The sequence below is a fragment of the Engystomops pustulosus genome, chromosome 8 (assembly GCF_040894005.1).
Source record: "Engystomops pustulosus chromosome 8, aEngPut4.maternal, whole genome shotgun sequence".
Classification (NCBI taxonomy): Eukaryota; Metazoa; Chordata; class Amphibia; order Anura; family Leptodactylidae; genus Engystomops; species Engystomops pustulosus.
In genome coordinates this window covers 104,013,780-104,034,830 of record NC_092418.1, presented here as the reverse complement: position 1 = coordinate 104,034,830, position 21,051 = coordinate 104,013,780, and the positions used below count along the sequence as shown (strand labels likewise).

At 51.6% G+C, this 21,051-nt stretch overlaps 1 protein-coding gene across 5 annotated transcripts in view; it reads left to right on the top strand.

Annotated features, from left to right (window-relative positions):
- SEMA5B (semaphorin 5B) overlaps positions 1-21,051 on the top strand; it is a 146,766-nt gene that overhangs the window by 105,702 nt on the left and 20,013 nt on the right. For all 5 annotated transcript variants that reach the window (XM_072122082.1, XM_072122081.1, XM_072122083.1 and 2 more), the window contains 6 exons: positions 3,784-3,901; positions 5,964-6,139; positions 17,437-17,580; positions 18,858-19,005; positions 19,170-19,395; positions 19,815-20,033. In XM_072122082.1, coding sequence (XP_071978183.1) covers positions 3,784-3,901; positions 5,964-6,139; positions 17,437-17,580; positions 18,858-19,005; positions 19,170-19,395; positions 19,815-20,033 — 1,031 coding nt within the window. The remainder of the gene's footprint in view (positions 1-3,783; positions 3,902-5,963; positions 6,140-17,436; positions 17,581-18,857; positions 19,006-19,169; positions 19,396-19,814; positions 20,034-21,051) is intronic.

The following is a 21,051-nucleotide window of genomic DNA, read 5'->3' as shown; positions in this document are numbered from 1 at the left end:
GCAGAGAGCACAGAGCACAGCAGTGTGAGGTCTGATTACACATCTCTCCAGGGACAATACATAACACTGGCTGCAGAGAGCACAGAGCACAGCAGTGTGAGGTCTGATTACACATCTCTCCAGGGACAATACATAACACTGGCTGCAGAGAGCACAGAGCACAGCAGTGTGAGGTCTCATTACACATCTCTCCAGGGACAATACATAACACTGGCTGCAGAGAGTACAGAGTACAGCAGTGTGAGGTCTGATTACACATCTCTCCAGGGATAATACATAACACTGGCTGCAGAGAGCACAGAGCACAGCAGTGTGAGGTCTGATTACACATCTCTCCAGGGATAATACAGAACACTGGCTGCAGGGAGCACAGATCACAGCAGTGTGAGGTCTGATTTCACATCTCTCCAGGGAGAATACATAACACTGGCTGCAGGGAGCACAGAGCACAGCAGTGTGAGGTCTGATTACACATCTCTCCAGGGATAATACATAACACTGGCTGCAGAGAGCACAGAGCACAGCAGTGTGAGGTCTGATTTCACATCTCTCCAGGGAGAATACATAACACTCTACATGGCGGTGGTTGTTTCTGGTGATGCTTCATACAACTCCTCTGGTGACTGCAGTGACGTGATCGCTGGGGTAGTGTCTGTAGTGTCATGTGACCAGAGTGGGGGTGGAAGGTGTTAATATGGGACTGGCGCCCCTAATATTTTTCTGAGAATAATATTGTGCAAAAACAAATCATCATAACATAACGGGGCACATTCACTTACCCGTCCCTGTGCGTTCCCCGGGGTTCGTTGTCCGACGAGAGTGCAAAGCTACCGCAATTCACTAAGTTCGTGTGCCCGATATCCTGCATGTGTCGCTTCCCCGCTCAGGACCGACAGAGTTCACCTTCTTCTTCCCGGTGCATGTAAGTGCATTGTCTTGCGACACAATTTAGATGGTGAATCCCACGCGTAGTCCGAATCTGTCGGCCTGCCCCCTGATTTGTGTTGCATGAAAGCCGGCCCAATGCGCCATAAACCCCTGCTAAATGCAGTGCAAATCGGAAATCGGCGGAATATCCAACAATAGTGCGACAAGACAATTCTAGAACATTGAATGTGAATAAGGGTGAGAGTATGGTGTCTGTATTATACTTCCTCCTCATGCTCTATGATGTCTGTATTATACCTCCTCCTCATGCTCTATGGTGTCTGTATTATACTTCCTCCTCCTCATGCTCTATGATGTCTGTGTTATACCTCCTCCTCCTGCTCTATGATGTCTGTATTATACTTCCTCCTCATGCTCTATGGTGTCTGTATTATACTTCCTCCTCATGCTCTATGACAGTGATGGCGAACCTTTTAGAGACCGAGTGCCCAAACTACAACCAAGACCCGCTTATTTATCGCAAAGTGCCAACACAGAAATATAATTAGTGATTTACACTCCCTTCTCTGTCACAGCTACAATGATAATCCAGATCTGTCCACACCTTCCCACTCCTCCAGTGGTCCCAGTTAGAATTGTCACTTTAAAATAGCTCTGTGCACAGCAAGTCCTGGGCTGTCTGGGACTGCAGGAAGATACCTGGAGTCCTCTCTGGTGATGGCCTGAGTGCCCACAGAAAGGGCTCTGAGTGCCACCTCTGGCACCCGTGCCATAGGTTCGCCACCACTGCTCTATGATGTCTGTATTATACCTCCTCCTCATGCTCTATGGTGTCTGTATTATACTTCCTCCTCATGCTCTATGATGTCTGTATTATACCTCCTCCTCATGCTCTATGATGTCTGTATTATACCTCCTTCTCCTGCTCTGTGATGTCTGTATTATACCTCCTTCTCCTGCTCTATGATGTCTGTGTTATACCTCCTCCTCATGCTCTATGATGTCTGTATTATACCTCCTCCTCATGCTCTATGATGTCTGTATTATACCTCCTTCTCCTGCTCTATGATGTCTGTGTTATACCTCCTTCTCCTGCTCTGTGATGTCTGTATTATACTTCCTCCTCATGCTCTATGTTGTCTGTGTTATTCCTCCTCCTCATGCTCTATGATGTCTGTATTATACCTCCTCCTCATGCTCTATGATGTCTGTATTATACCTCCTCCTCATGCTCTATGATGTCTGTGTTATTCCTCCTCCTCATGCTCTATGTTGTCTGTGTTATTCCTCCTCCTCATGCTCTATGATGTCTGTATTATATCTCCTCCTCATGCTCTATGATGTCTGTGTTATTCCTCCTCCTCATGCTCTATGATGTCTGTATTATACCTCCTCCTCCTGCTCTATGTTGTCTGTGTTATTCCTCCTCCTCATGCTCTATGATGTCTGTATTATACCTCCTCCTCATGCTCTATGATGTCTGTGTTATTCCTCCTCCTCATGCTCTGTGATGTCTGTATTATACTTCCTCCTCATGCTCTATGATGTCTGTGTTATTCCTCCTCCTCATGCTCTATGATGTCTGTATTATACCTCCTCCTCCTGCTCTATGATGTCTGTATTATACCTCCTCCTCCTGCTCTATGATGTCTGTGTTATACCTCCTCCTCATGCTCTATGTTGTCTGTGTTATTCCTCCTCCTCATGCTCTATGTTGTCTGTGTTATTCCTCCTCCTCATGCTCTATGTTGTCTGTGTTATACCTCCTCCTCATCCTCTATGATGTCTGTGTTATACCTCCTCCTCATGCTCTATGATGTCTGTATTATACCTCCTTCTCCTGTTCTATGATGTCTGTGTTATTCCTCCTCCTCATGCTCTATGATGTCTGTATTATACCTCCTCCTCATGCTCTATGATGTCTGTATTATACCTCCTCATGCTCTATGATGTCTGTGTTATTCCTCCTCCTCATGCTCTATGTTGTCTGTGTTATTCCTCCTCCTCATGCTCTATGATGTCTGTATTATACCTCCTCCTCATGCTCTATGATGTCTGTATTATACCTCCTTCTCCTGCTCTATGATGTCTGTATTATACCTCCTTCTCCTGCTCTATGATGTCTGTATTATACCTCCTCCTCATGCTCTATGATGTCTGTATTATACCTCCTCCTCATGCTCTATGATGTCTGTGTTATTCCTCCTCCTCATGCTCTATGTTGTCTGTGTTATTCCTCCTCCTCATGCTCTATGATGTCTGTATTATACCTCCTCCTCATGCTCTATGATGTCTGTATTATACCTCCTTCTCCTGCTCTATGATGTCTGTATTATACCTCCTTCTCCTGCTCTATGATGTCTGTATTATACCTCCTCCTCATGCTCTATGACAGTGGTGGCGAACCTATGGCATGGGGGCCAGAGGTGGCACTCTGAGCCCTTTCTATGGGCACCCAGCACAGAGTTTACCAGATAGGACTAATGGCTTCCTCCTCCAGTCTAAGAAAGCCCAGGATGTGCCATGCTCAGTGCTATTTGAGAGTTTGGAGGGAGAAGGTGTGGACAGAGATGGATTATCATTGGAGCTCCTGCTCTGGGTCCCCTGATTCTTCCTTTTCAGGGGACCCTGGAGGGAAGCTACAATCCAATTTACCCCTGCTTTCTATTGTGCTTTGAAACTTGTGATACAGCAGAGATCAAAAGGTTACCACTCAAATTGTCATGTTGGCACTTTGAAACATAAAAGTGGGTTTTGGTTGTAGTTTGGGCACTCTGTACCTAAAAGGTTCGCCGTCACTGCTCTATGATGTCTGTGTTATACCTTCTCCTGCTCTATGATGTCTGTATTATACCTTCTCCTGCTCTACGATGTTATCCTTTTCTCTCTCTCTAGTACTTGTCTTGGTGCCAGAGACCCGTACTGCGGCTGGGACAGTAAGAAGAAGCGCTGCAGCACCCTGGAGGACAGCTCCAACATGAGCCTGTGGTTTCAGAACATCACGGACTGCCCGGTGAGTAGATGAGGGATCACCCACTGCGCACATTATGCACAGCGTCACCGGTTATCCCTGTCCTGAAGTGAAGGAGGCTATCCTCTGTGCTGAGGGTGAGGGGGGATATCCTCTGTGCTGAGGGTGAGGGGGGATATCCTCTGTGCCGAGGGTGAGGGGGGCTATCCTCTGTGCCGAGGGTGAGGGGGGCTATCCTCTGTGCTGAGGGTGAGGGGGGCTATCCTCTGTGCTGAGGGTGAGGGGGGCTATCCTCTGTGCTGAGGGTGAGGGGGGCTATCCTCTGTGCTGAGGGTGAGGGGGGCTATCCTCTGTGCTGAGGGTGAGGGGGTCTATCCTCTGTGCTGAGGGTGAGGGGGGTCTATCCTCTGTGCTGAGGGTGAGGGGGGCTATCCTCTGTGCTGAGGGTGAGGGGGGCTATCCTCTGTGCTGAGGGTGAGGGGGGCTATCCTCTGTGCTGAGGGTGAGGGGGGCTATCCTCTGTGCTGAGGGTGAGGGGGGCTATCCTCTGTGCTGAGGGTGAGGGGGGCTATCCTCTGTGCTGAGGGTGAGGGGAGCTATCCTCTGTGCTAAGGGTGAGGGGGGGCTATCCTCTGTGCTGAGGGTGAGGGGGGCTATCCTCTGTGCTGGGGCTGAGGGGGGCTATCCTCTGTGATGAGGGTGAGGGGGGCTATCCTCTGTCTGGGGGTGAGGGCTGTCTGTCCTCTGTGCTGAGGGTGAGGGGGGTCTATCCTCTGCTGAGGGTGAGGGGGGCTATCCTCTGTGTTGAGGATGAGGGGGGCTATCCTCTGTGCTGAGGGTGAGGGGAGCTATCCTCTGTGTTAAGGGTGAGGGGGGGCTATCCTCTGTGCTGAGGGTGATGGGGGCTATCCTCTGTGCTGGGGCTGAGGGGGGCTATCCTCTGTGATGAGGGTGAGGGGGGCTATCCTCTGTGCTGGGGGCGAGGGGGGGCTATCCTCTGTCTGGGGGTGAGGGGGGCTATCCTCTGGGGGTGAGGGGGGCTATCCTCTGTCTGGGGATGGGGGGGTATCCTCTGTCTGGGGGTGAGGGGGGGCTATCCTCTGTCTGGGGGTGATGGGGGGGCTATCCTCTGTCTGGGGGTGATGGGGGGGCTATCCTCTGTCTCGGGGTGATGGGGGGGCTATCCTCTGTCTGGGGGTGGGGGGGGGTATCCTCTGTCTGGGGGTGAGGGGGGCTATCCTCTGTCTGGGGGTGAGGGGTGGCTGTCCTCTGTCTGGGGGTGAGGGGGGCTATCCTCTGTCTGGGGGTGAGGGGGGCTATCCTCTGTCTGGGGGTGAGGGGGGCTATCCTCTGTCTGGGGGTGGGGGGGTTTCCTCTGTCTGGGGGTGAGGGGGGGCTATCCTCTGTCTGGGGGTGAGGGGGGGCTATCCTCTGTCTGGGGGTGTGGGGGGGTATCCTCTGTCTGGGGGTGTGGGGGGTATCCTCTGTCTGGGGGTGAGGGGGGCTATCCTCTGTCTGGGGGTGAGGGGGGCTATCCTCTGTCTGGGGGTGAGGGGGGTATCCTCTGTCTGGAGGTGGGGGGGGTATCCTCTGTCTGGGGGTGGGGGGGGGTATCCTCTGTCTGGGGGTGAGGGGAGCGCTATCCTCTGTCTGGGGGTGAGGGGAGCGCTATCCTCTGTCTGGGGGTGAGGGGGGCTATCCTCTGTCTGGGGGTGGGGGGGGGGGGGCTATCCTCTGTCTGGGGGTGAGGGGGGCTATCCTCTGTCTGGGGGTGAGGGGGGCTATCCTCTGTCTGGGGGTGAGGGGGGGGGGCTATCCCCTGCACCTCGGCCTGGATGCTGAGCACAGATTTCCTGTCCTATGACGTTATGTTGTGCATTATCAGAACATTCAGCAGGTAGAAGCTACAAATCCAGGAGCTAAATGGATTATTAATGTACAAGTGCGGCTTTCACGCTCCCAGCTGGAGGTTGAGCTTAAACCTGATGTCTCTGAAGGGATTTCTATGAGCCTGATATTCATGCTGCGCAGCGCACAGTAGGGGGCGCTCTGGATACAATGGGGTCTGCACTGTCTGTTCTCACCCTCTACATTTATCTACCAGGTCCGGAACCTAACAATAAACGGGGGACTGGGAGCCTGGTCACCCTGGCAGCCGTGCCAGCACTCCGACGGGGACTCCACGTGCCTGTGCCGCTCCAGGATCTGTAATAACCCGGCCCCACGCTGCGGGGGCCGAGACTGCGAGGGGTCCCGTATAGAGATAGCAAACTGCTCACGGTGAGTGCAAGTGTCTCGTGTGTAGCTCATTTCATCCAGTGACAGAATAGAACACGAAGCCCAAAGCTAGACACCGGTCATGTGTTATTATAGCCCGGAGCTACGCTCACTATTCTGCTGGTGCAGTCACTGTGTACATACATGACATTACTTATCCTGTACTGATCCTGAGTTACATCCTGTATTATACACCAGAGCTGCACTCACTATTCTGCTGGTGCAGTCACTGTGTACATACATGACATTACTTATCCTGTACTGATCCTGAGTTACATCCTGTATTATACCCCAGAGCTGCACTCACTATTCTGCTGCTGGTGCAGTCACTGTGTACATACATGACATTACTTATCCTGTACTGATCCTGAGTTACATCCTGCATTATACCCCAGAGCTGCACTCACTATTCTGCTGCTGGTGCAGTCACTGTGTACATACATGACATTACTTATCCTGTACTGATCCCGAGTTACATCCTGTATTATACCCCAGAGCTGCACTCACTATTCTGCTGCTGGTGCAGTCACTGTGTACATACATGACATTACTTATCCTGTACTGATCCTGAGTTACATCCTGTATTATACCCCAGAGCTGCACTCACTATTCTGCTGCTGGTGCAGTCACTGTGTACATACATGACATTACTTATCCTGTACTGATCCTGAGTTACATCCTGTAGATCTTTTATTTTATATAAAAGTAAAAAACATAACAATACAAACAAAACATAATATACACTATATACAATATATACAATCTCTTACCTGCTGGTCCAGCCACATTCATACCTAGTAAAAACAATAACTTACAATACACTGAAATGAATAAACACCAATTACCACAACCCCCACCCAACACCCGCAAATAAACAAAAATGACTATAAATATACATAAACCCACCCTACACCCTCTAATAACAAACCACCCCACACAGATCACATCCCACACCCGTTTTTTTTTTTTTTTTTTTTTTTTTTTTTTTTTTCTTCAATATATAATAACAAATAGACACAACACTACACTAAACTAAATCCCTCGCCCGCACCCTCCCCTTCCCCCCAGACACTGGTCTAACGTCCAAAGTTTGCGTTAAGTAGTCCAGACCAGTGCCCAGGGTCATAGAGTCCAACAGTTCGTAAATCCCACCACCATCACCCCCCTCCCAACCACCATCACCCCCCTCCCAACCTAACACTAATCCCAAACCCCACTATATACAATATATACAGTATTTACAACACAACATAAAGAAAACAGAATACAAATAAAATCTCAACAACATCAATCCAAACCACATAAAGCCCAGGTTCGGTGCCTGCAAGCCCAACATCACAACATGCTCAGATACAAAACAAAAATCTACAGTGCAGCATCAGCCCCACACCAGGAGAGGAGATGACAGACTAAGGGACACTAAAGGAGAACCCCCTCCAAAGGAGAGAGGCCCTCCCCGTGCCCAGCCTCTCATACTCCAGAGAGCGCACCTTCACCAGGTCACCCAGAATGTTCCTGACCACCTCATCCACCGGGAGGATTTTACGCTGCGTCGATACTAAACACCGTGCGTTCCACGTGTGGTACCTGACCACTAGACTAACTAGGAATAACGTGCAGCGGTCCCGGCCACCCAGGCCTCTGAATGCTCCATAGGCCCACTCCGCATAGGAGAGACCGGCCAACCCGGGCCAATGGATGGAAGCGCCCACCCGGTTGTACACCTCTGTGTTAAAGGGGCACTGAAGCAGGAAGTGGTCCATGCTCTCCAGCAGGCCACCGCACTCCTCCCGGGGACAACCCCTTTCCTCAGAGCTCCTACACTTCAGATTGTCCCTCACACACAGCTTTCCATGGAAGCAGCGCCAAGTCACGTCCCAAAACTTCAAGGGGATCCTGATGGAATTCAATAAACTCAAACCCACCCTCAGATCCCGACTTGGGCAATCCCTGAGGGCCAGAGGCTTCTGGAAATGGGTCAACAGAACCCTCTTGTCAAGGAGTTTCCTCGACATGGTCCTGATCTCCCACATTCCCAGACCCCACCGGCGAATCACCTTCAGAACCGGGGTAGCGTAAGCCGGAAGATGCCCATGCGGTGTACGGAGATCCTTCACTTGCCCTCCTGTCTCCCATTCCTGGAAGAAAGGCCGAAACCATCCCCTGCAGGAGTATACCCACGGAGGAGCCCTCTCTTTCCAGAGGTTTGCAACATTGATCTTAAGAAAGGTATTCACTAGGAATACCACAGGGTTGACCATACACAACCCTCCTTGTCTCCTCGTGCGGTAAGTAACCTCCCTCTTGATTAGGTTCAGCCTATTCCCCCATAACAGCTGGAAGAACAGACTGTAGACCCGAGTCCAGAGGGGTTCTGGCAACATGCACACACTGCCCAGATAAATCAGTAACGGGAGCAGGTAGGTTTTGATCAGATTAACCCTTTCTCTGAGGGTCAAAGACCAACCCTTCCACTGGTCCACCTTCTGAGCGGCGATCTTAAGCCTGCCGTCCCAGTTTTGCATGGGGTAATCCCCCTGGCCAAATTCGATGCCGAGAACTTTGGCAGAGTCCTGGGGCCCTGGAAGAGTGTCCGGGAGACCAAAGCCTGGACCTCCCTCTCCCAGCCAGAGACTCTCACACTTATCCCGGTTGATCTTGGACCCAGAAGCCTCTGAGTAGCGGTCAACCTCTGACATCACCCATTGCGCCTCCCCTCCCGAGGACACGAAAACGGTGACGTCATCGGCATACGCTACCACCCTTAGAGTGGCTTCCGGTGCTGCCCGATCCATCCCGACTCCCACCAACGGCCCACGATCAATCCTCCTAAGGAATGGGTCGATCGCGAACACGTACAGTAGTGGGCTCAGAGGACAACCCTGGCGAACACCAGACCCGACCTCAAAAGAGCGGCCAATCCAACCGTTCACAAGCGGGAAACTCTCTGCCCCTGCGTACAAAACTTTCAGCCAATTGACAAACTCCCCCGGCAGGCCATATCTCAGAAGGACAGACCAGAGGTACTCGTGGTTAACCCGGTCAAACGCTTTTGCCTGATCCAAGGACAGCAAGTACCCCTTCCAGTTACCAGCCCTGCCCTGCTCCACTGCCTCCCGGACACAAAGCACAGCACTAAATGTACTGCGGCCTGGAACAGAGCAGTGCTGGGTCCCCGAAAGGAGCCGGGGTGCAAACTGCACCAGCCGATTAAACAGCACCTTTGCCAAAACCTTTCTGTCCGTATTGAGAAGCGCTATGGGACGCCAGTTCTCAACACGAGATCGGTCCTTACCCTTTGACAGAATGATCAGGGCAGACCTCCTCATTGACTTCGGCAGAGCGCCCGAGGAAAGACACTCATTGAATACCTCAGTCAAGAGGGGAACCAAGGCGTCCTTAAAGGTCTTATAGAACTCAGATGTTAAGCCATCCGGACCCGGCGATTTCTTGAGGGCGAGCCCTTCAATCGCCCGGCTGACTTCCTCTTCCCTGATCATCTCTGTCAAAACATCAAGAGAGGGGTCTACTCCTGGCTCAGGGACAGTGTCAGCCAGGAAAGCCGACATCACATCCCGATCTAGATCCCTCCTGCCCAAGAGGTGCGAGTAGAAGGATCTGACGACCTCCAGAATCCCTGATCTGGACCTTTTCAGGGATCCCGTACTGTCAACCAGTCCTGTGACAACTTTACCATTCACTGACATCTTGCAGTTTCTGTAAGGGTCGGGCGAGCGGTATTTCCCGTAATCCCTCTCAAAAACCAAAGATGCGTGTCTATCGTACTGACACCTCTTCAGCAAGGATTTCACTCTGGAGATGTCCTCACGACTACCTCCAGTCGAGACGAGATGCTCGAGTTTCCTCCTCAGGCCCTGATACAGGCGGTACCTGTCCAGACTCCTGAGGCTCGAGAGCTGGCGGAAGAATCTCGCCACCCTTTTCTTGAGCATCTCCCACCACTCTGACTTACTGCTACAAAGGCCCAGCAATGGTACCTGGCTCTGAAGAAAGTCCTCAAAGGATTGTCTTATCTCTGCTTCTTCCAGGAGAGACGAATTGAGCTTCCAGTAGCCTCTTCCCATCCGGGGGGTCTCTGTAACATTCAGAGAAAACAAAATTAGACAGTGGTCGGAGAACTCCACCTCAACAACGGACACTGCTGAAGAGATGGCTTCCTCCTTTAAATAAAACCTGTCTATTCTAGACCTGCAGCTACCCCTATAATAGGTGAACCCCGCGTGGCCTGGGGTGTGCCGGATGTGGACATCCACCAGGCGAGCCTCACTGGCTATGCTATTAAGAGCGACGCAATCATAAGTCAGCTTGTCTCTGGAACCTCCCCTATCCTGGGACCTCGTGACAGCATTGAAGTCCCCTCCAAAGACCACCTGCCGACTTGTAAAAAGGTAGGGCTTGATCCTCATAAAGAGACACTTCCTGTCCCACTTGGACTGGGGACCATAGATGTTAATAAGACGAAGTTCTTGTCCCTTCATGAGGACATCCAGGATCAGGCACCTCCCCATTTCTAACTCAATAACTCGTCGGCATTCTACCGGTGCGGTAAAAAGGACCGCCACTCCGCTATACGGCTCGGCCGCAAGAGACCAATAGGAAGGCCCGTGTCTCCATTCCCTCTTAGCTTTAAACACGGCCGCCAAATCTGGCAGCCTGGTCTCCTGCAAAAATAAAATGTCGGCTTCAACACGGCCGAGAAAATCAAAGGCCGCAAATCTAGCCGCATCAGACTTAATGCTGGCGACATTAATGGACGCCAGCGTCAACGGAGTGGGTGCCGCCATCATGAGTGATTGAGTTAGACGGCTTTCTTTTTACCCATCTTACCACCACCCTCGGGAAATGAACACCCCCTTTTTAGACATATTGTGGTGTCCATCTCCCGCACCTCTGATGCTTCAGGGGCAGATTCAGGACCTGCCCCCTCATCCTCGTCTCCAGACTCTGGGCCAGTCTCCCCTCCTGAGGACCCTGACTCCCCAGGGGGAGACTCGGCACCCCCTGCAGGCTCCGCCACCTCTGGCCCTTCACCCTCAGCCCCTCCATCGGCAGGAGAGGCTCCATCCAGGGCCAGGAATCGATTTGAAAGTTCGACCAGCAGGGGGTTGGTTGCACCTTCCTTGGGTACCTTAGTCAGGGAGGGAGAAGATCTTACACCTCCCTTCTTTTTACCCTTTTTCTTCTTTTTGGCGCCACGCTTACGCTTTTCCTCTAGCCACGCCCTATTATCCTCATCCATACTCTCATAATGGGAGGAGTCTGAGGACGTGGCACCTTCCTCTCTCTCGATCCTCCTGACCTCCTCATCCAGTACATCATCCCCTGGGGCCTCAGCGACAGGTGTGGTCTCCAGGAGAGCGCCAGAGGTTGTCCCAGCAGCCCGAGACTCCCCCCGCTCTCTCTCCTGTTGACGCTTTTCTAGACGCCTTAGCTGGGCAGGCGTCTTTTTCCTGTCTTTCTTCCCTGGCCCCTCCATTCCTCCGCCTCGGCTAGTCCCCTCCCCAGCAGATTCAGCCTCATGGCTTTCATCCGCTGAGGCTGAGCCCGCATTAGCGAAGGAAAGAGGACAACGACTGTACGGGTGACCGAGATCACCACACAGGTTACACCTAATCTGCCCTGTACAGGATGCAGCGAGATGGCCGACACCCCCACACAACGCACACTTCTGCACGGTGCAGTTTGCGCTGAAATGTGTGGGGTCACCGCACCTGTGACACAGCTTAGGCTGCCCCCGGTAGAAGATCAGGATCCGATCCCTCCCCAGGAAGGCTGATGAAGGGATGTGGGCGACTGAGTTACCTGAACGCCTCAACTTCACCATGAAGGTCCAGGCCCCTGACCAGATACCATACTCATCACGATTTTTCTCGGGTACTCCCAGTACCTCTCCATAACGATTCATCCAGGTCATGATGTCAAAGCAAGATAGTGATTCGTTACGGGTAAGAACGGTCACTTTCTTGAGTTCGCTTTGGCGGGACACTGCTTGCACAGCAAAGTCCCGCCACTCGGGCTCGTTGTATCTCAGCTCATAGTTGGACCAGAAGAGCTCAAGCCCCTCCGGCCGAACAAAGCTGACATCAAACTCAGATGTACCATAGGGATGGATCAAGGCAAAGATGTCAGCCGCCTTGAAGTCCATCTTCAGCAGCAGCTCAACTACCCGTGCCCGAGGGGGACACACATCACTGCCACGCCACCGAAGACGGACCACATTCCTACGGTTAGCACCCGGCCCGGTTGTCGGGAGCGACCATGATGTCTCCCTGCCTCTTTGCTCTCGGAAGGCAGACAGGCCGTGCCTCTCTATCCAAAATGACAAATCAACCTCCTGCCCCGCTACATTGATCGTCCTTTCTCCCTTCTGTAAGGCCTGCAGGAGGCGCCGTTGCAAAAAGCCGTCCCCAGAGCCCAGAGACGAGGATGATGGAACCCTACTTCCCCCAGCAGCGACACTGGCATAGCTCTTAATAGGGGCCGCCACTGGGGGAGCAACCGGACCAACCCCTGTACCCACCACATTGACACTACCCACCTGCATGTTACACTCAGCCACGCCACTCACACCACCAGTCCCTCCATCACCCACCCCCAAAGCTGGAAAAGATTCAGCACCACTCACACCATTCACATTATCCACCACAACATTACTGACTCCACTCACACTGGCTGGACCAGCAACAACATCAGGGGACATGACCACCTCCGCATCTTCAGGCACAAGGGACGGGGGTCCCCCCGCAGCGCATCGCCCAGAGGGGACCACAACTCTTGTCACACTTGTGCCCTCCGCATCATCGGTAGCAGATGTTATTTTACTTCTCCTGGGGCTTGGTAACATTCGCCGCTGCTCTTTAGCCGGTGTGAGGCGCCGCTGATCTTCAATTTCCACAGAATTCAAATTATCCCCAACACCAACACAGAATAACACTTTTTGTCTGGGAGGTCCGGAGCCCTCAGCCTCAGCGACCCCTCCACACTGCCGCCGCTCCATAACCAAGTGATCAGCAGCAACAGCATGAAGAGGCGCCGAGGCACCGGAAGCTGCCACCAGTGCCGGGCTGTCCCCCCCTCCCAGCGGGGGACGCACCACAGCACTGGATTTTGATGTTATCGCCACTGCCGAGCCGCCCTGACTGTCCGGCCTTGCGGCCGATGCCTCCCCTGCTCCCCCACTGTTACCACAAACAGAGACGGAGCCCATCGCCACATCAGATGTCACACCTGTAATATCCCTGCACCTTTGCACCGGGTCCACAGCAGAACTCGGGGGGGTTTGGGTAGCAGGGCTTGCACAGTGAGCTGACCCTGCGCTTTGCCCGGGGGGGTTTACAGGGAGGGGGGTAAAGATGAAACGTACCTCTTCTTGCTGCTTTGGCCTGGTCTTCTTCGCCTTCCTCCGGCTGCTCCCCCCAGCGGCTTCCTCTGGGAGTTCATCGCCAAACGAAAAGTTCTCCATGCGCACTGGGGACTCGAGCAGCCGGATCTCCGCCATGAGCGCCCCTCCCTGGCTGCCGGTGTCACTGTCCTCCCCCGAGCGAGGTGTTACTGCTGGCTGTCCTGCAGGGGGCCCACTGCACGAGGCCTGCTGATCGTCATCATCATCATCATCCTCCTCCTCCTCCACCTGGCTTGCAGGCTGCAACCCCATCAGCCTTTGCTCTCTGTTATCAGCCATCTGAGCAAATCGGTCATCATTAATCAGTTTTTCCTTAAATGGTCCGCTGTTATCACAAATAAAGGTCTTTCTTTTTGTCAGCTTGTCAATCTCTGCCTTTAGGTGATTAATCTCTCCTTTAACCTCCGTCTTGCGCTTCTTTGGCGCCGTGTTCGCCCTGGCGCGGGCACATCGCAGCTCCTCCCGGAGCCTCCTGATGGTCTTGGTCGCCTCTTCGTACTCACAGAGGTGGCTCTGGACCCGGGAGGCATAGGTGGACAAAGACTCCCGGGGCCCCTGCACCGCCCAGCCTCCCCCCGCATGGTCAGCCTTACCTCTGTGAGCACTCCGCTTCATAGTTCCAGCCCCGGAAGGACCGCTGTCACCCGCACCATCATGGACATCCAGGTTCTTGCCGCGCCGCCTCACACCAGACTCAGGGGGAGCAGGAGCAGTATTACTACGACTCCTGGTGGAACGTCTCACCCCTGAGTCCTCCATAGCGCTGGCCGGTTCCTGGCTACCCCTGCCCCCCGCCGGCCTGGCCCGGGAAGCAGGAGCCTGGGGCTTGCCGCTCTGGCTCATGCCTGGAAACCCACCCCCTCCCTGGGAAGGGAGAGAGCAGGCCCCAGGTGGAGGTGGATTATTCCTGGAGCTCAGAGCAGCAGCAGCACACAGCCTCTCACAGCAACAGACAGAGATAACGAGCTAACGAGCTCCAGAGATGCACTCACTATCTGCTGCTGGTGCAGTCACTGTGTACATACATGACATTACTTATCCTGTACTGATCCTGAGTTACATCCTGTATTATACTCCAGAGCTGCACTCACTATTCTGCTGCTGGTGCAGTCACTGTGTACATACATGACATTACTTCTCCTGTACTGATCCTGAGTTACATCCTGTATTATACTCCAGAGCTGCACTCACTATTCTGCTGCTGGTGCAGTCACTGTGTACATACATGACATTACTTCTCCTGTACTGATCCTGAGTTACATCCTGTATTATACCCCAGAGCTGCACTCACTATTCTGCTGGTGCAGTCACTGTGTACATACATGACATTACTTATCCTGTACTGATCCTGAGTTACATCCTGTATTATATCCCAGAGCTGCACTCACTATTCTGCTACTGGAGCAGTCACTGTGTACATACATGACATTACTTATCCTGTACTGACCCTGAGTTACATCCTGTATTATACTCCAGAGCTGCACTCACTATTCTGCTGCTGGTGCAGTCACTGTGTACATACATGACATTACTTATCCTGTACTGATCCTGAGTTACACCCGGTTACATCTTATAGACCGTGATGCAGATGATGGGGGTATTATAAGATCTTGTTGTGCAGTATATTTGTGTCGGGTCGATTGGTTTTATAGTTTTGCGCTCACTTTGTCTCTTTGTCCTTTGGATCCTGTCAGTCTGGGTAGCGGCAGGTCTGTGAGCAGTGATGTGTCAGCATTCATTCTCTAGGCGGGATGTGATTCTGGAGACTGCATTTTTCTATTTGCATTGGATTGCTGTGTAGAGACGAGCGAGTGTCTGCTGCGGCGGAGCAGAGATTGCTGATGATTTTGACGTGTTGGATTCCCAGCTCATTGTAAGACTCTCATTAGCGAGTGACGAGCCGCAGCATATACACAATACATGTACAGGCGAAACATAGAGGTATTCACTGGGTATAAGGAACAGCCTAGTCTACACCTCACAGAGGCTGATAACAGAGAGTAATAGATTGTATCCCCCTGTACAGTCTCCTCTCCCCAGGATGTAATGGCTGATAACAGAGAGTAATAGATTGTATCCCCCTGTACAGTCTCCTCTCCCCAGGATGTAATGGCTGATAACAGAGAGTAATAGATTGTATCCCCCTGTACAGTCTCCTCTCCCCGGGATGTAATGGCTGATAACAGAGAGTAATAGATTGTATCCCCCTGTACAGTCTCCTATTCCTGGGATGTAATGGCTGATAACAGAAAGTAATAGATTGTATCCCCCCTGTACAGTCTCCTCTCCCCGGGATGTAATGGCTGATAACAGAGAGTAATAGATTGTATCCCCCCTGTACAGTCTCCTCTCCCCGGGATGTAATGGCTGATAACAGAGAGTTCTGGCTCTTCCTAGACCAACACTTTGTAGTTGTGGTGGAGTCCTGTCCATGCGCTGCTGAGGTTCTGGTGCAGTGTATTGGAATGTAAACATCAGCAGCTGCCAAGGTAAACGTCCTGCGCTTCCATATGGATTGTGTTAGGAGAAGTCGGATTCAGGAAATGAGTTTTTTCCTGGTTTTCTCTGTTTGTATTCTGACACCTGAGAGCAGCGAGCGTTGGAAGTTAGTAGAGAAGGGACCTGGTGCGGAGGTATCATACAGCGGCGGGTGCACCCTGGACCCCGGAGACCTCCTGCCGCAGATGATACGCTGCATCTGTGCCCGGAGAACTAGAGAACGATTCCGCAGTGTGAACAGGGGCTGAGGGTGCGGCACACGGCGTCTCAATGAGAAGTGACTTGTATATGATAACAGCAGCGCCGGGTGTTATATAGGACATTATACATTTCTGCTCCCCGGGATCTTCTAAGAGATGTGCGCCCCCTGGCTGCAGTGCTGGGACGCATTCTCTGCGGTGGATTCGGGTCCGGCCGGGATTCATTAAGGTAGTTCCTCCGATGTCCACCAGGTGGCGCTGCTGCGCTGAAAAGCATCGGAACGCACTGGAGTTCACCGGCTCGGGCTGAGTGAAGGTAAGTGCAAGCTCCGCGACAGATTTTTTGTTTTAAATGCGGCAGTTTTTCTGAATCCGTCCGGTTTTCATTCGGCCACGCTCCCCGATTTCCGTTGCATGCATGCCAGCGCCGATGCGCCACAATCCGATCGCGTGCACCAAAATCCCGGGGCAATACAGGGAGAATCGTCGCAAATCGGAAATATTCAGGTAACACGTCTGGAAAACGCGAATCGGGCCCTTAGTAAATGACCCCCCACGTATTTTATCCTTAATAACCACAAAACATGACCAGAAACACGGGATGCAATGATAATGCTGTATAAATGTTTCTGAGATTTGGATCAGTTTCCTATGTAGTGGGGTGACAGGTCAGAGGTCATGACCCCTCACGGACACCGGTTTATGACCAGGGTTTGATGACATAGCTCCCCCTTTGTCTCACATATTTCTCATTGCAACGTAGTGCGGCTCTAGCCACATGTTCTGCCCTGGCTGTCACATCTACCGCGCTAATGTTATGCTAATTACATGCTAATTCAGTGTTAATGAGTCTCTCTGCACCTTTGCCTGTCTGATACTTCCTCCGCTATCTACCACTGCATTAATGGCGCCATTTCCTCTTCTTAATATGCGTCATTATTCCACATTCTATTCGGAATGTTCACAAAGCAGATGAGAGGCGTGGCCTTTATATGTAAATGTGAATCTCACCACACCCCCAAGCGAGAATGATGTCTAGGCCCCGCCCCCATGCATGTTCATGAAAAGAAAGTTGAAAATCTATAAAAATGTTTCCAGGGAGGGATGACAGGTGAGTATCCAGAGCGTCAGCTCCAATATGGCGGCCATGTGATAATTGCTGCTCTTCTCTTCCGCAGAAATGGCGGCTGGACCCCATGGTCCTCCTGGGCGCAGTGCAGCACCTCCTGCGGAATCGGCTTCCAGGTGCGGCAGAGGACGTGCAGTAACCCTGCGCCGCGGTTTGGAGGAAGAGTCTGCGTGGGACAGAGCAGAGAGGAACGGTGAGGACCCCCCCCCCCCCCTTACTAACGTCTTGTGGTCGCTAAAGGGTTAATACCGGGTGACATCTGCACAGACATAGGAACTGCCTGTCATGTGTCGCCATTTATTATCCAGATTGTATCATCACCCCCTGCAATGACCAATGGGCAAAGATTGTTAACCCTTTAGGGACCCAGCATTGACCTTCACTGTCCAGAAGACATCCGTTTTTTTAAATTTTTTTTAGCAACCTAGGAATACGAGGGCTTGTTTCATGTAGAATTATTTGTAGACTGCGCCATTAGAGGGTAAATTCATCATAAGCAAAATGTAACTTTATCTTCAGAAGAGAAGGAATCACAGAAGGCAAAGTGCCCCTTGTTTTTTTAATTAAACATATTGTGCCATTCACTGTACCATACCCCCAGAGCTGCACTCACTATTCTGCTGCTGGAGAGCCTGAAGATCATGAAGGCTGAGTTGCATTCGATCCAAGTGTCGCCTCGTGTCTGATGTCTGTGACACTGTAACGCTATCCGTGCTGTTCTTGCTCAGGCGGTGATTAAGTATTTGGCGCGGTGTCATGTAATATTGATATAAAATGCTAATGTCACCAGTCGGTCGCTGCGGCTCCTCACACCAGGTAATGAACTCGGTTAATTTGCTTCTATGTTCCTAAATAGACATTTTTGGGGTGATTTAAGCTCTGACCTTTTACTGGATTTCACATGGAAGCAGAAGGGGCGGCGGCTTGATCAATGTCCTGTTAATTGGGCTAATTGTTTGCTCCTTGGCATCGCCCGCTCTCCCCTTTCTCCGGAGCTTTTGTGATGGCAGATCCATCGTCTCCATGATAATACGGCTGCGGATATCACAACTTCACTTCTTCTCGTGGTTGATCTCTGGGGTCCGGTGGGAATTTCTCCAAAATTGTGATCTGTGTTTGTAGTCAGTGATTGCAACCAAATGAGAAAAGCGCAAGCGAGTTTCTGATGATTTGTTACAATGTATCATTGTATACAGTCACACCGTTATTAGTCCCTGCACCAACAGGGCACAATCCATATTCACTGACAGCAAGAAGAGATCCTTAAAATGATAAAGTGCAAGTTATCACAATGCTGTTTCATGTAATACTGTAGCTTTATCATACATTTGTACTGTTCCTTTAACAATCTCTTAAAGAAGTGTAATGTCCCGCTCATCCTGCTGGAGGCGCCATTGATATTGCAGTTCCGCAGCATGTGATTGGCTCTCCATTGTGCGGTGACGTGATGCATGTTGTCTCTTTCGTCAGGTTCTGCAATGAGAACAGTCCGTGCCCGGTGCCCATATTCTGGTCGTCCTGGGGCTCCTGGAGTAAATGCAGCGCAGACTGCGGAGGAGGCGTCCACTCCAGACAGCGCAACTGCGAGAACGGGAACAGCTGCCCGGGCTGCGCTCAGGTACCGCTCACGTCCAAATACTTATACTTGACAAGTGGCGGCCATGTTGTAGCGCTTGGTGGCGCTGTGATGTCATCATCGTCTTGCAGTGATGGATCATGGAACGTATCAGACTGGCGTTAGAGGCGCCTTTCCATCAGTAACGTCTCAATGTTTCCTTGCAGGAATTCCGGATCTGTAACTCTGAGGCCTGTCCGGAGGTGCGCAGGAACACTCCCTGGACGCCATGGATGACGGTTAATATCACGCAGGGTGGCGCTCGCCAGGAGCAGAGGTTCCGTTACACTTGTCGCGCTCAACTCTCGGACCCCCACGAACTGCAGTTTGGGAGGAAAAAAACTGAGACGCGGTTCTGCCCCAATGATGGATCCGCGGCCTGTGAGACCGACTGTGAGTGCCCACCCGTCCGATAGTCACCTCTGTATAATGACTAATATTCCGCTACCTCTCAGAGAGGACACGAGACACGGCAGGTCCGGCTGTTCTATAGTTCCTGTTTCTAATACCTCTTTTATTTGTTATATAAGAGAGAACTATTGCTGAAATATTCTTCGCAGCAGAGGATTTGTCACAGTTGCGTTTTTTCTAGATTCCAGCTTGAGACATTTTACTTTATAGAACACCGCTGGACTTGGTTTCTTTCAGCTGCTGTTTTCAGATTTCAGGCTATTTTGTTATGGTTTCCAGCTGTGAGCAAGCAGAGCTCTTAATATGGTGCAAAAATGTAATTCTTTGTCTATATGCCTCATGCATGCTGGGAGTTGTAGTCCACTTACAGGTGTAGTAGTAACGTTGTCATGTTTCTGCAGCTCTGGTGGATGACCTGATGCGCAGTGGTAAGACCCCCGCTCGTGTCATTAGTGGGGGCTGGACTCCATGGGGAATGTGGTCCACCTGTTCCCGAGACTGCGAGCTAGGATTCCGCTCCCGGAGAAGAACCTGCAGTAACCCTGAGCCCCGCAATGGCGGTCAGCCTTGCATGGGGTCAGCCATGGACTTCCAGGATTGTAACCCCCAACCATGTCCAGGTGAGGAACCCCCACATCTCCGAGATGCTCCAGAAAACTCTCATGATTTTGGTTGCTTTCTGTACAATGTCCCTTGCAGGAAAGGGTTAAAGGGGGTTGTCCTAAGTATTTAAGTTGCCCCTCCTGACTGCTGGCTCCCCCTGCTGGGAGAACTTAAATACTGGGCACAAGCCATTAACCCTTTCCATAGACCATCAGAGGTTATCGTATGGCGACATGTACCTGTACTACGGTTACCCGGCCCATGTAAGGGTTAATGACTTGTCCGGGACGGATGTGGTGACATCTGCGGGGACATAATTGCTTTGTGTACATGACATCGATCTGTGTCGCCGCTCAGCGGTTGCGCTCTGCTCATTAGCGGATACAAACTCTCTGGGCTCAGCTTTATGTGGCGGCGCCTCCCGCAGTCCTCGCTAGTATAATCTTTACGAGGAGTCAGACTCAGACCCAACGTGAGGAAAACACAATTACGTCTTAATTGAAAACAACAAGGTGCTTTCTGCGGCGCGCGGCGGCTTTATGGGGTAATTGTTTACTCGCCGTCATAATCCCGGGTTTTATTCCCCCGTAAACTGCACCGGGTCCAGCAATGAATAATCAGAACGACACCGGCGCCGCCGTAAAGAGGCTTTATATAGCCAGTTATAGGGTGAAAGTTTTCTGTGAGAAGCTCCTATTCTAAAGTCACCGGGTGTGAACACGTCCCTAACCACAAGCTCAGTGCAGTCCAGCCTGAAGAGCTCACAATCTATGCGCCTCATAGTGGTGACATAACAGCCAGGATTATGAAGGCTATAAAACAGCGCCACCTACTGGAGGAGGCTCTTGTTGCTATGTGTGTATACATGTGTATACTATGTGTTCTGGGGCTCTGGAGACACAGTTTTGTGTTTAGTAACAGCTTACATTTTTAGGATTTCAGAAGAAATGAAGGCGCCAAGAATCGGATATAAAAGCCGCAAGTATTACAGATTTAGGTATTTCTGTTAGATTGACCACAAATCTCTGTGTTAAT